General features: G+C 36.4%; 1 protein-coding gene across 5 annotated transcripts in view; it reads right to left on the bottom strand.

Annotated features, from left to right (window-relative positions):
• Positions 1-13,910, bottom strand: part of LOC102697182 (protein diaphanous homolog 3) — a 461,123-nt gene that overhangs the window by 253,670 nt on the left and 193,543 nt on the right. For all 5 annotated transcript variants that reach the window (XM_069178992.1, XM_069178995.1, XM_069178996.1 and 2 more), the window contains 2 exons: positions 8,407-8,525; positions 8,231-8,295 (listed from right to left, as the gene is read on the bottom strand). In XM_069178992.1, the coding sequence (XP_069035093.1) occupies positions 8,231-8,295; positions 8,407-8,525 (184 nt within the window). The remainder of the gene's footprint in view (positions 1-8,230; positions 8,296-8,406; positions 8,526-13,910) is intronic.

The raw sequence follows: 13,910 nt of genomic DNA, 5'->3' as shown, positions 1-13,910 counted from the left end.
AGCAGCAGTAACAACAACAGGTTACATAACATACATCTTAGGAAAAAAAACACATCAATGTGAGCCAGTGCTAGGGGGTAGAGTTCAGTAATTATAATTGAATTGCTTAAAGTTATACAGCACTTTTCTGAACACTCCACTCAAAGAGCTGTACAGGTAAAGGTGACTCCCTTCAAACTGGACTAGCAGTGGCAGTCATAGTGCACCAGAACGCTCACCACACATCAGCTATTAGTGGGGAGCAGAACAGAGTAATTAAGCGAATTCATAAAGGGGATTATTAGGAGGTCATGATTGGTCCAATGGGAAATTTGGCCAGGATTAGTGTTTTCAAGAAACACCCTTGGATTTTGTAATGACCATAGAGTCAGCACCTCAGTTTCATGTTTCATCCGAAGGACGGCGCCTAGGACCTACAGATGCAGTCATTCAAAATGCGTGGGCGATACCGCATTATTTTGCGGTGCGCTTTACGCAGTCTACCGCGAGTTACCGTAAATTCTCCTATAATACCGCAACTAAAATAATAGTATCCGGAATTTCTGCAAGGTGGAGCTAATAAAGCTCAACTGACATGTTTGAGCTGTCGCCATCAAAGTCTTTAACGAAGATATTACTAATAGTATTAATAATGATTGACCTTGGACAAGCTGTAAACTCAAAGTATTGCCCTGGTCCACATTCTTTTTTTCATTGACTGTCTTTGTAAAAGTAACACCACAGCATTTCGCAATCACGCATTTGTTTCCAATCATGCAAAGTACAGAAATTTTTGAGAATCGATTCACCATGCCTTTCACATGCTCATAAAAGAGATTGATTTAGGAACATAAACATATAACTGTATGCAAACTGTACTGTATACAGTATGTATATGTATATTTAATGTCTTAACTGTGCCCGTTTAAGTATTGAATATTTATATGGAATTTTACCACTGAAGGGAAATCTTAGTACCTGAGCATAAAAAGAATAGGAGCATACTGTAGCGCATGTGAAGGCCATAAACGATATTAATTTTGGAACTTAAACATACAGTATATGGCTGGTCTCGGTACTTTAAAGAAAACATACACACCAGTATTCCATTTCTCCCTAAACAGTTTAAGCATCGAAGTCTTTAACTAACGTGATACCGGAGTCAACAAGCATACTTTTAGAATTTGATTAAAAGGGAATATAATATGGAATCGCGTATCTAAAAAAATGAATAACGATATAATTATATTCATGTACCGCAACACAAGAATAGTACACGCTGTACATTGTCTGTTGATAATGTTTCTGTAGTGCTTTTTCAGCACTCTGCATGTGACCCTACTGGTGGCGCTGTGGGTTAGGTTCCAGACGTCACACGGTCTGTGATCGAATCCCGCTGGAGCCATGAATTTTTTTTAACAAACGTTTCCCTGAGTCAGAGATTAAATAAAACCTCACTCGCACCAAACAAATTTATATTTCTAAATATCACAACAAGATCGAATTTAAGTCATTTTAATAACAATGAATAGTCACCTATGCGTTACAATATAAACATTTATATTGATTTAAATTGCATTTTGATTTAAATCGCAAACGTGGGTTTAAATATATGTTTTTTTTTTATTCACAATCAGACAAATGCAACATAAATTGATATCTTTGTCTTCTAAGTACCTTAATAAACTTTCAGCATAGCTTTCTCCCCGTTTAGATTTATTTTTCTTGGGATCTTGGGATCAAACGTGGAAAGATTAGATTGTAATCATTTTTATTTTTTAAATACATTTTAGAAAAGTGTAATCTATACTAAAAAGCTGTACACCACCTGCTATAAAGATACATATTGTAATACTTTCGGGTTTGGATAGGACAGATACAAGAACTCAGACTTGTGGAATTAAAGCAAGTTAAAGCCTTTAAAAGTGGCATCTCAAAGCAAAGTAAATACCCAACACTGATTGTACCCATCTGTCATGCTAATAAAGCACCTTGAATTGAATTGAGAGAGATTAAAACTGCAACACTTATCATTCAACCAGAGCTCGAAATATCACAAGGATCTCAAGAGCACAGCAAAGACTGTATTAAAAGCATTCTAGTGACAAACTAGTATACTTTAGATCTTTTTTTCTGAACCGGGGAAAATCTGATCATGTTTCTCTATAACAATAATAAAAAACATTATTTTACATATCACCTTTATGTGATATCACCTTTAGGACAGCACATACAAGGGTAAATTGCACAATGGACCGCGCAAAGAAATTTAAAATAGTCTTCTTTAGGTGTGAGGGCAGGAGTGGATCGCAGAAGGCATAATCAGCAAATTAGGAAAACAAAGAACAGGACAGGCGAGGCGTTTATCCAGAGAGCGAGTGATCAGAAAAAGGAACAGCTGTTACGCCCAGGTTTTACGCTCTCTCTCTGCTGAATGAATAAAAGCATTTTATTTGAAACGCGTCTGCGTTTGTCTGGGTATTTACTTTGTAATCTATGGTTTACATCTACTGTATTGCTTTGAGATGCCACTTTTAAAGGTGATATGTAAAATAATGTTTATTATTATTGCTATAGAGAAACATGATCAGATTTTCCCCGGTTCAGAAAAAAGACGATTAAAATCTGTAATCTTTCCACTTGTATGTCATCAGAAAATACAAGAAGTTTCTGCTTTGTGTAAGGATGGTATCAAAAAGTAATCTAAGTGGTGAGAAAGCTGTGCTCCTCAAAGCGCTTTACAGGATAAAAACAATAACAACAATAGTATTAGGCTGGGAAAACTTTTTTTTTATAGAAATACAAAATGAGATATAATGATGTGTTCCGACATTAAGGAGTACAACCCCCCTCTCTGCGGGAGTGCTGGCTGTGACGAATTAAACCAGTTTCACAGGTATTGTCAAAGTAGCAGGGGGCGAGATTTCCAACGAAAGACACTCCCCCCTTCCAAAACCAAGGAAGTACAGTACTTACTAGTTAAGAAAGCTAGGCTCCTCAATGAAATCGCTTTAGCATGCTAATGCGTTGGTGTAACAGTCCGGTAGAAATGTAACAGTCCGGTAGAAATTAAAATTCATTCTATACAGCAATCGCATATTTGGGTACTGTTTCATAAAACTTTCATGCTTAAAATGTTTAGGAAGAAATGGAAGACTGGTGGGTATTTTTTCTTTAAACTACCAAGACCAGCCATACACAGTACAGTTTACGTACATACAGTAATGTTTATGTTCCTAAATTAATATTGTTTATGACCTTCAGATGCGTTATGCTCCTCTTCTGTTTATGCTCAGCTACTAAAATTTCCCTTTAGTGGTAAAATTCCATATAAATATTCAAAACTAAGCGGATTAAAATGTGCACAGTAAAGACATTAAATGATTAAATCTTTTCACTGCCAACCAATGCACCATGAGTGTCCCTGTGAGTCATTTTGGCCAGCCAATCACTTAAGTGACCCGTGGTGGCTTGTGGGTAGTTTACCGTACCGCGCATTTTGAATGGCTGCATCTGTACACAGACCACAGGGTGAGCGGCCCCTGCTAGCCCGTCTAACACCTCTTCTAGCAGCAACCTTAGTTTTTCCCAGGAGGTCTCCTATCCAGGCTCACACATGCACAGGTTCAGTGGGTTGCCCATTGTGAGTTGCAGGGTGATATGGTAATCTGACAGTTTGTGGGAAGAAACGGTCTCTGAACCTGGATGTACATGCCTTTATGCTCCTATAACGCTTACCAGAGGAAAAAGGGGAAAAAAATGAGAAACCAGGATGACTGGTTCAAAGATCTCTCCAAACCTCAAAGTTTCTCATTTCACCACTAGCGGCCATGATCATACTTTTCTCTCCATCTGCGTTCTCAAAGAGGGGTTTCGAACTCCTATTGCAGAAAGACATCCCAAACCAAAGCTGTCCTGAAACAAGGATACACCTCTCCCTTCTCTCAATGACAGACTAGTTTCCTACTAATCCTCTCTATTAATTTGCAGATCTCGGCTTCACACCACCTGAGTGTCCACTCTGCTTCTTTCCTGCTCCACTCCTGGCTTTTGTTCTCCCATGCTTTATCACCTGATGATTTTTCACCCTTTTCACACCTGAAGAAGGCTCCAAAGCCAAAATGTTGTTTCTTTTCTTCTCTTTTCATCATGGAATAAACCTTTACTTGTTCCTTTACAGCCTATGCATGCTGACACAGCTACCTTCTTGTATATTTTAATTCACTTCCAGCATGCTGACCTCTGTCTTCTAGATCCCCCTTATGATTTTAATAGGTATATTTTAAGAATCCCCAAGAGCTCTTGAATGAACCACTGCAAGCTGTATAGATGTGTTTAAGCACAGCTCTTTCTGCATTCTTTTAGAATCACTGACTTGAAATAAGCAAATCCGCATATTTCCCCATTTTTCTTATTCTAGGGGACTTTAATATACACATTGATTCAACCTCTTCCAGTCTGGCTAAAGACTTCCTTTCTCTTTTGGGATGCTTTGACCTTGCTCAGTTTGTTTGTACCCCTACACATAACAAAGGACACACCTTAGATCTAATTATTGCAAATGACTCCTTTGTCTCCCACTGCTCCCCCCTTGATCTAGGCCTCTCTGACCACTTAGCCATTCTCTTCAATCTGGAATTACCTGTTTCTAACACTTCCCCCTCACGCTCTGTAAATTTCCGCAACTGGCGATCAATTGATCACCCAAGGTTTGCAAATTCTGTTCTGTCCTCCTTATCCTGTTTCTCTTCCTCTGACCCTCTAGAGGACAAAATACAGTTACTTGACAATGCTCTTTTATCTACCCTCGACACCTTTGCTCCTTTAAAAACTCGAACCATCTCCTTCTCTCGCCCTGCCCCCTGGTACAATGACCATCTGCGTTCCATGAAGGCAGCCTCTCGCAAACTTGAGCGTAGGTGGCGTCTTTCCGGCCTAAATGTACATTATCAGGCCTGGAGAGATTACTTATCTGATTGTAAGGTTACTATAGAGTCTGCTAGATCCACCTACTTCTCTCACATAATTGAAAATCACCAAAACAATCCCAGACATCTTTTCTCCACCATCAACAGACTGCTCAAGCCAAACTGCCCCACCACATTACCTGCCTCATCACAACTTTGCAACACATTCTTAGATTTCTTTAGTTCTAAGATTGACAACATCCGGCATCACATTCTCTCCACTACGGATATAATTTCCACACCTCCTCCATCCTCATCCAACTTCTCTGGTTCCCGTCTCTCCAGCTTCTCTCTTCTTGACTCAGCATCCCTAAACAAACTAGTTACGCGCATGAAACCCACCACATCTATTTTAGATCCCATTCCCACCACTTTATTCCAGTCCTGTTTCTCTTCTCTCTGTCCCATTGTCCTCAATATAATACATGAATCCTTGAGCACCGGCATTGTACCAACGGTCCTCAAAACTGCTGCTATTACCCCAGTGCCAAAGAAGCCTAACATGGCTCTCGACAATCTTAACAACTTTCGCCCCATCTCCAACTTACTCTTTCTCTCTAAAATTCTAGAACGTGCTGTCACACTTCAGTTACATAACCACCTCATGACAAACAACCTTTTCGAACCCCTCCAATCTGGCTTCCGTCAACTTCACAGCACAGAAACCGCCCTAGTCAAAGTCACCAACGATCTCCTAATAGCTTCTGATTCTGGTTCTCTTTCCATACTCATCCTTCTTGATCTCAGTGCTGCCTTTGACACTGTTGACCATAACATCTTGCTTTCTCGTCTCGAGACTGTGTTTGGAGTCTCTGACACTGCCCTCAAATGGTTTAAGTCTTACCTCACTGATCGCTGTCACTTTGTCTCTCTCAATGGGTACAGGTCTGAAATCGGTCTTGTCAAGTCTGGTGTCCCCCAGGGCTCAATACTGGGCCCCTTGCTCTTCAGCATTTACATGTTCCCACTTGATCAGCTTTTAAGATCACATGGCCTAAGCTTTCATTTTTACGCTGACGATACTCAAATATACATCCATACCAAACCCGACACTGATGTGGCTGTCTCTATTCTATCTAATTGCATCTGACATAAAAATTTGGATGACTCAAAACTTCCTTCATCTTAACTGTGACAAGACTGAAGTCATGCTTATTGGTACCCCCCATCAACTTCGTAAAGCCAGTCCTGTAACCCTGTCTGTAGATGGCTCTGTACTTGAGCTCCAATCAAAATTGAAAAACCTTGGGGTTATATTCGATTCTGGCTTAACATTCGACCCACATGTACAGCATACTGTCAAAACATCTTTTTTTCACCTTAGAAATATCGCAAGACTACGCCCTATGCTATCATTAACTGTGGCTGAAAAGCTGATCAACATATTTGTATTCTCTCGAATTGACTACTGCAATGCTCTGCTCCCTGGGGTATCTAAATCTACTCTGAACAAGCTGCAGTATGTCCAAAATTCAGCAGCCAGAATCCTGACCAGGTCTAGTGCAAGTGTTCACATTACTCCTATCCTGGAGTCCTTGCACTGGCTTCCGGTCAAATTCCGCGTAGACTTTAAAATCCTCATGCTCACCTACAAGGCTTTACATGGCTTGGCACCTCAATACTTGTCTGAACTTTTATCGCCCTATTCCCCACCTCGCAACCTCCGCTCTTCAAATTCTGCCCTCCTTACTGTCCCCCAAGCCCGTCTACATTGTATGGGCGACAGGGCCTTCTCCTGCTATGCCCCCAAGCTCTGGAACTCTTTGCCCAAGGATATTAGAGAGTCACCTTCTCTAAACTCCTTCAAATCCAGACTCAAAACCCTCCTTTTCAGAAAAGCCTTTACTTAACTGGTTCCATTCTTCACCCCTCTGCTCTTCTTAATACCATCTTCCACGGTCTCCTCTATTGTTATTGTTGTATTGTTGTAATTTTAATTGTGTCCTGTCTTGTGAAATTTTCTTATTTATTGTTGTAGTCTTCTTATTTATTGTTATTGTCATCCTGTAAAGCGCTTTGAGAAGCCACCTTTAAAGGCGCTATATAAAATAAAGTTTATTATTATTATTTCTTATAGTCAAAAGCACTTTTCTGACCTACAGTATATCCCTTTGTGTTGACAACAATTAAAATGCCTTTCATCTTAGAATATCAACATCCACCAATAATAAATACTACAATACACTTTTTATTGATTGTAAAACTAACAGTCCACCCCCTCTTTTCTTAAAACCACTTTGCAATTGCTAATGCAATTAGAGATGAAGGCAACATACATGTCTGCCAAAACATGCATTATCAAGCAATCCTCCCACTCGCCCCACCACATACAATGCAAGTCCACAGCACAAACAGCAGCACTGTTCCAATCAACAGAAGACAGACACTGCTCTTTCTGATACTACCACAAAACTCCCAAGATAGATACTTTATTGATCCCATGAGGAAAATTGCAGTGCAACAGCAGCTCAACACAGACAACACAGCAACAGTGTAAAGAATGATACAATAATAATAATACAATACATACAATACAATCTGTACAGTGAGAAGTGCACTAAGATGAGTTACTCACTTTCCAGGACACACAAAGAACAAACCAGAACAGAACAGTACACAAAAAAGTCGTATTGCACAATATATGAGCATTTAATCATTTAATCCAAGCATTTTAATCTGTCATATTGATCACTGTGTGTAGCAAACCATGGTTTTCCCATCCATTTTCACCCATTCTTGTACTCTCATGGGAGCCACTGGCACTGTCATGTATTCACACCAAACATTTTTAAATGGGGTCATACTGTATTCAGTGGAGGATTTTGATGGATGGGAGACTCGGAAGCTAAGGTATACACAATTAAATGGAAACACTAGGTAACAATTACAAAGAAAAAATTGGTATCATTAATTATTTGACTGATAGGAAACACTGGTAACAAAACATGTACTGGGGTAAACATTGTAGTCTCTAGTATTAAGATGTCACTGAAACACAGAGCTAAAAGGAAAGGGTTAAGGAACAAGTTTCATGATTCAATAAATCTAGTATACTCCACCACATATCTTTAGAATGCAATTACAAAATACCATTCTAAAAAATCAATTAGACCACCTTCTAATCTCAGAATACTGTTAATTACTAATGACTGTTTTAACGATTAGTAGCAATCTTCTTTTAATTAAGAAAAGTTAAGTGGAGGCTTCTTAAATGGTCTTTTAAGCAGAACTACTTATTAAAGAATAAAGACTGCGTAGTGGAGAAAATAAATGAGAATACTTGCCTTCTGTTCCAATTCTGAAACTCTCTGTTCATATTCTTCTGTTCTGGCTTTATCAACACACACATCTGCCAATATAGGTGAAATTTATTTATCAAAGCAATGTAAGATGTGCATGCAGAATGCCGCTTCATATTTATCGGTTCTAATAAAAAATCAGTGTAAACAATGAGACATACCTATAAGGTGACTGAAGTCCACATCTAGGCGCTTCCGGTATGTAAAATCAGGATCTGTACCACCACGATGTAACACTATCTGAGAGATGCACTCTTCTATTATCTTGAAGTACTGAGGCCTGTAAGTTAATAAAATAATTCAATTGTTAATGACTAAAATTGTTTTTATTTTAGACTGAGAGACTAAAACTTACAGTAGTTAAGGACTGGAAGAAAGTACAAAACAGCCCAACACTGGGTAAAATAAAATGCCTCATACAATAATCATTGAACAAATTTAAATCCATGAACAAGTATTTTAATAAACATTGAAGATATGTACGTTTAACATCACAGGACATTAATAACTGAGCAAAAGTAATTGGAGAGCAATAGGTCATTTTTTCTCTAAACATAAACAATGTTTTTAATAACTACGAATTAAATAGAACTCTTCTATTTAAATTCATTATTCTACAGGGTAGGATTTCCACTCTTCATTGTCCGGCAATCAGTGCTATATTCAAAACCAAATGTTTCAGATGGAAAAAACTTGATAAGAGATAAAAAACAAGACAAACCACAGCTTATACTGGTTATACAACACAATTTATTATGCTCAGACAAAATCAATAAAGAACACCAGCCACTTTATCTTCGCTGCATGTTAATGGAGCTTCATGACACACCTGTTTTTCCACGGCATTCACCTTAATACTACTGACGGAAGGAAGGTGGCGTAGTGCTTTAAGTAAAGGAAGCCTATGCTCAATAAATACAAAATTGAACAATAAATTAGGAATACCACAAAAATTCTGTTTTGTATATACTTGAAGCAAACATAAGGTAAAAGTGATGTCTCTTATATAATTCTTTCCTTTTTTGTAGCTTCAGTGCTTAATTAAGCTTCAAAATGTCTTTGATTTCTCTCATAAATACATTAAGCAGTAAAAAGGTCCTCAAGCCTAATAATGTGCTGAAAAAAAGATAGAGAAATAAAGAAAAACAATTTTATGTCTTGTCCAGCTATTTAATAGCATATGGTCATGTTAATTTGCTAAGAAAATGAAGTGCTATAATTGGCAGCACTGAATACTCTAAAACTTCCAAGCTGGCAGAATTAAAAAAAAAATTACCTAATTACTGCCAAGTTATTGTGAGTCAATATGACGTTTATTTTAATTGTAATTACAGTACTTGCAAAGTATACTATTGACTAAATGAATGTTTTAACAAGTTAGCTTTAAGTTTCTACTGAAATTAAATCTGTTACAGCAGTGTAAATGCAAACTTTATATGTATTATTTGGATTGACATACAGTATACACTCAAATCATCAAAATGCATAGGTTCTAATATTAGTTGCATTTAAATGCTTTTTAGAATATATATGCAGTGGTTCAAGTAGGTAGCTGCATCAGCATGCGTAGGCTGCAAAGGAACAAGTAAAGATTTATTCTGGTGAAAAGGGAAGAAAATAAACAGTTTGGCTGTGGAGACTTCTTCGAGTATAAAGGAACCTTTACTTGTCCCTACATATGCTGTTTACAACGGATACAAAACTATTGTATACCTTATATGTGTATATGATATGTACTGTATCCACGCACTTTTAAAGTAAAACATTTTGTAATTTCCATGTCTTCACAGAGGGTTCGAATCTTAACATTTGAAGTCAAGTGGTTATCTGTGCATGTTATTTCATTTAATAAAAAAACTTAGAAACCAAAACTGCAAGTTCCTCGCATACCTTCAACAGTAACAGTCAGATTTAATCAAATCTGTGTCTTAGTTCCACCCTGTTCCTTTTTGGATGGATGAATTGATACTGTATATGGAGTCCTGAGATGTGTCTTGGGGGTAGTTCCCATGATCTAACAGCGTAATCATTATTAGAAGTCTTAGTTACTCATTTTTAATTAGTGGCTCAATATGTACAATGGAGGGGATTAAACTAGAACATTGGTAAGCAATTAAGTTTCTGATTGAAGAAGGGGAAAAACAAAGAGATCTATTAAATACTGGAAATTGTTAATTGGTATTCTTCATGTCCCTGTCATCGCAAACACACAAGTAATTTTAACTATAAATACTTTAAGTGGGACAAGTAATCCTTTAAAGATACCGTAATCTGCATTTTTGCAAACCAGCCAAACTTTTCTCTTGAAAGTTGTAAAAAGATATGCACTGTGGCTTTGACCAATCAATGAATGAAGCTTCTACCGTTGCCTATAAAAATGTTATTAAAGAAGATGCACACATTTTCTGAAAAAAAACTTGCAACTCCAAAGTTGTTCACACTACCTCAAAATAAATCCAATTTGAAACTAGGCAGGGAAATTGCTCATTTTCAAGGTTTGTTCTGGGGGTGAAAATATCAGTTCATCACTGTATTCCTAAATGAAAACAGCCTATTCATCAGAAAATGGGGCATCTCAATCTTCCAAAACCAAATTATGGACAATGCTAAAAAATGAAGGTTACAGCAAAAAATGTTTGTGACAAAGCTGTTAAAAAATCTTCTCAAAAAGAAAAACATTACTGCAGAAATATAGAAATTGAAATATTTACAGAATGTACAGAATGCTTCATCTTTACAACAGGACTTGCCCACATGGTTCTGGCTACCACCAAGGAGTTGGATTTTGAAGCGAATCATCCACCATGTAGCCTTAATCTGTCCCCAGTGACTATTTCCTCTTCACAAGTTAGGAAAAGAGATTGCATAGAACATTTTTAAATGAAAAACTCAGTGTGTGGGTCTGGGAGATTTGAGGAACATGATGGTGATTTCTATCACAAAGCACTAATATCACTCAAATCTAAAAAAACTTGTATTGATTCAGTCTTCAATTAAAGTGGTGTGAGCAACAATTAGGGAAGTCATCATAATAGCGTATACTTAAAATATACAAGACTGGTAAAGTTCAATTTCAAATTGGAGATTGACAATTTCAGAAAAGCACAATATGAAGAAATAAGACAAAGATTAATAAAATAAATGGGCCAGGCATGAAATGAATAAAAAGTGTTGGCAACAGTTTAAAGATATTTCGAAGCACAAAACAATTTTATCCTACAAATAAATCAATGTAAGGAACGCAATGGCTAAAATGGTTAAATATAAGAAGAGTAAAAGGAGAAAGAAAGCACTTAAAGTATTCAAAAACAACAAGATCTAGTAAAGGAAAGGGAATACTGATCTGTAATCAGGTGCTAAAATAAATATACAAATGGAAGCCACCTTTCTATTATCACTGCAACAACAGAAGAAAAGTAAAGGATTAAGTAATAATATATATATATTTTTTTTTTTTAATTAAGATGATGGCAGGATATGGTGTATTTGAGTATTTCATTTAGTTGACAGGCACAGATGATAACTGTAATATTACTATTAAGTACCCATCAATACAAAGGGCGACAAAACTGAACCAAGTAACTAAGTAATACATCTAAACTATGGGTTAATCTCTACAGCAATAAAAGATTCTAGGGGATAGTCACCATGGATATAGAGAAGGACCATGGATATTTCGATGACTAAGTTGCTGTTACTCTCTCAACAAGAAATAGGTTGAATGGTTCAATGGTTACTAACAGAGCATCCAGAATGATATAGTACGATAAAGTATGATAAGTCAAAAGACATTCAATAAGGTTCCTCATAAAAGACACTTAAATTGCACGCAGCAGACATTCAAGGCAATGCATGTACTTCAATTAAGAATTGGTTAATGGACAGAAAACAGGGCAAATAGGTAAAAGTGTAAAACAAAGGGTAAATAATCAAACCAGAGTGATGTAATTAGCGGAGTATTCATGGATCTGTAAAGGGACCACCGTTGCTCTTAATTTATATCTATGTTTTTGATTCTGCTATAGTTATAGCAAACTATCCAAGGTCAAACACTGTAGAAGATGCTGATTTAACAAATTGGGGGTGATTCTCTAGTTTTACATTGATTGTGAGTATGGTGTTAAACGATAAAAAAAAATTCGAACCACTGCTCTTTCTAAACTAGTCAAGATTGTAGATGACACCATTCTAGAAAAATGAGCAAACACTATAGAAGCTGTACCAAATTTAGGACTGGGCAAATGCCTGTCAAATGTCCTGGTTGTATGTTTATGACCTTCATGTGCAAGATGTTTCATACAGGTAGCACCAACAATAAATATAAAATGGAATACATGAAGCTTGAAGGAGCTACATATGAAGCAGACTTAATTGTGTACGTAGACAATATTTACATTTTCCATAAACTGCAGAAAAGCAATTAATGACACAAACAGTTAGGATAAGCGTTAAATGTACCAAATTAAAATCAAGAGATGTAACATGAAATAAAACATAATATGAGTAAAACTACCCTATATGTACCTGTATAGTATAGTAATAGTATAGTAGTTCTGTATAGTATAGTAATGTATAGTAGTTCAGGTATAAAAGGTCCCAAATGCAAAAACAAAGTCAATTTAGAGTCAATTCTAAAGTAGAAGATGAACTGGATGTAACCAAGCTGACAAGCCATGTTATTGAGGCTGAAACTCTGCATTCATCCAAAAATCATCTAGATGATATTCCTGGATCAATTAGTTGCTGGAAAAAAAAAAACAAAACAAACTAAACTATTCTAATGGCCTGGTAATGAGGTAGTGAAATTTGGGAAGCATTACCAAACAGTAAAAATTGATCAGAACTGTTCACTCTCATGTTAAGGTAATTACTTACTGAATAACCCTGCAAATAAATAGATATACAAACATATGTCTATATTGCTTAACTGTATACATGCAGTATTTGTATCAGTCCAAACATGACATTCACACCAAACAATAAACAAAACATGCAAGGCTATCTATCCTTAGCAAATACTCATAATCACTATAATTTCCATTAATGTAATGTAAGAGTAATATAAGGCACACCAGAGTAAATTAAATTATTAAATACTGAAACATTTCAAGTGCTAGCTTTGAATAGTACAGATTACATACTCATTCTTTACATAAAATCATCCTTTGATTAGCTTTAGTTTCACTTCACATACCAGCTGTTGAAACCAAATATGAAAGAACCTTAACAACACTCCAATATTACAGTTTCAAATTGTAGGAATGCAGATCTTAAGCTAATATTAAGGAAAAAATATCTTTATTGCTAATATTTTAAGAGCATAAATTAAGCAGTTAATTTATAAGGTAGAACTGTTACATACATTTAAATTATTCTACACAGCTCTTCTTTGAATAAAACATTTTTCGACAGACATTTTCTATTGTTTCTACACTCACTTTGAGAATGTTTATTCAAATAACATGATAATTAAACGTGAAATTTGTGTCAGATTTAATTTTGTACTGTAGCAAACGAAGCCTCATATGGCTTTTAAAAGCTTTATTCTGACCATTGGGTGCAGTACAAAGCACTTGGATAACATTGGGTATGGGCTTATAAGTAGCAAAACAAATTACACAATAAATAATTCAATGAAAAAGGACTCAATTAAAAAAATATATGC

The sequence above is a fragment of the Lepisosteus oculatus genome, chromosome 15 (genome assembly GCF_040954835.1).
Source record: "Lepisosteus oculatus isolate fLepOcu1 chromosome 15, fLepOcu1.hap2, whole genome shotgun sequence".
In the NCBI taxonomy this organism is placed as follows: Eukaryota; Metazoa; Chordata; class Actinopteri; order Semionotiformes; family Lepisosteidae; genus Lepisosteus; species Lepisosteus oculatus.
Note: the sequence above shows the minus strand (reverse complement) of the source record. Positions and strands in the feature narration are given on the sequence as shown.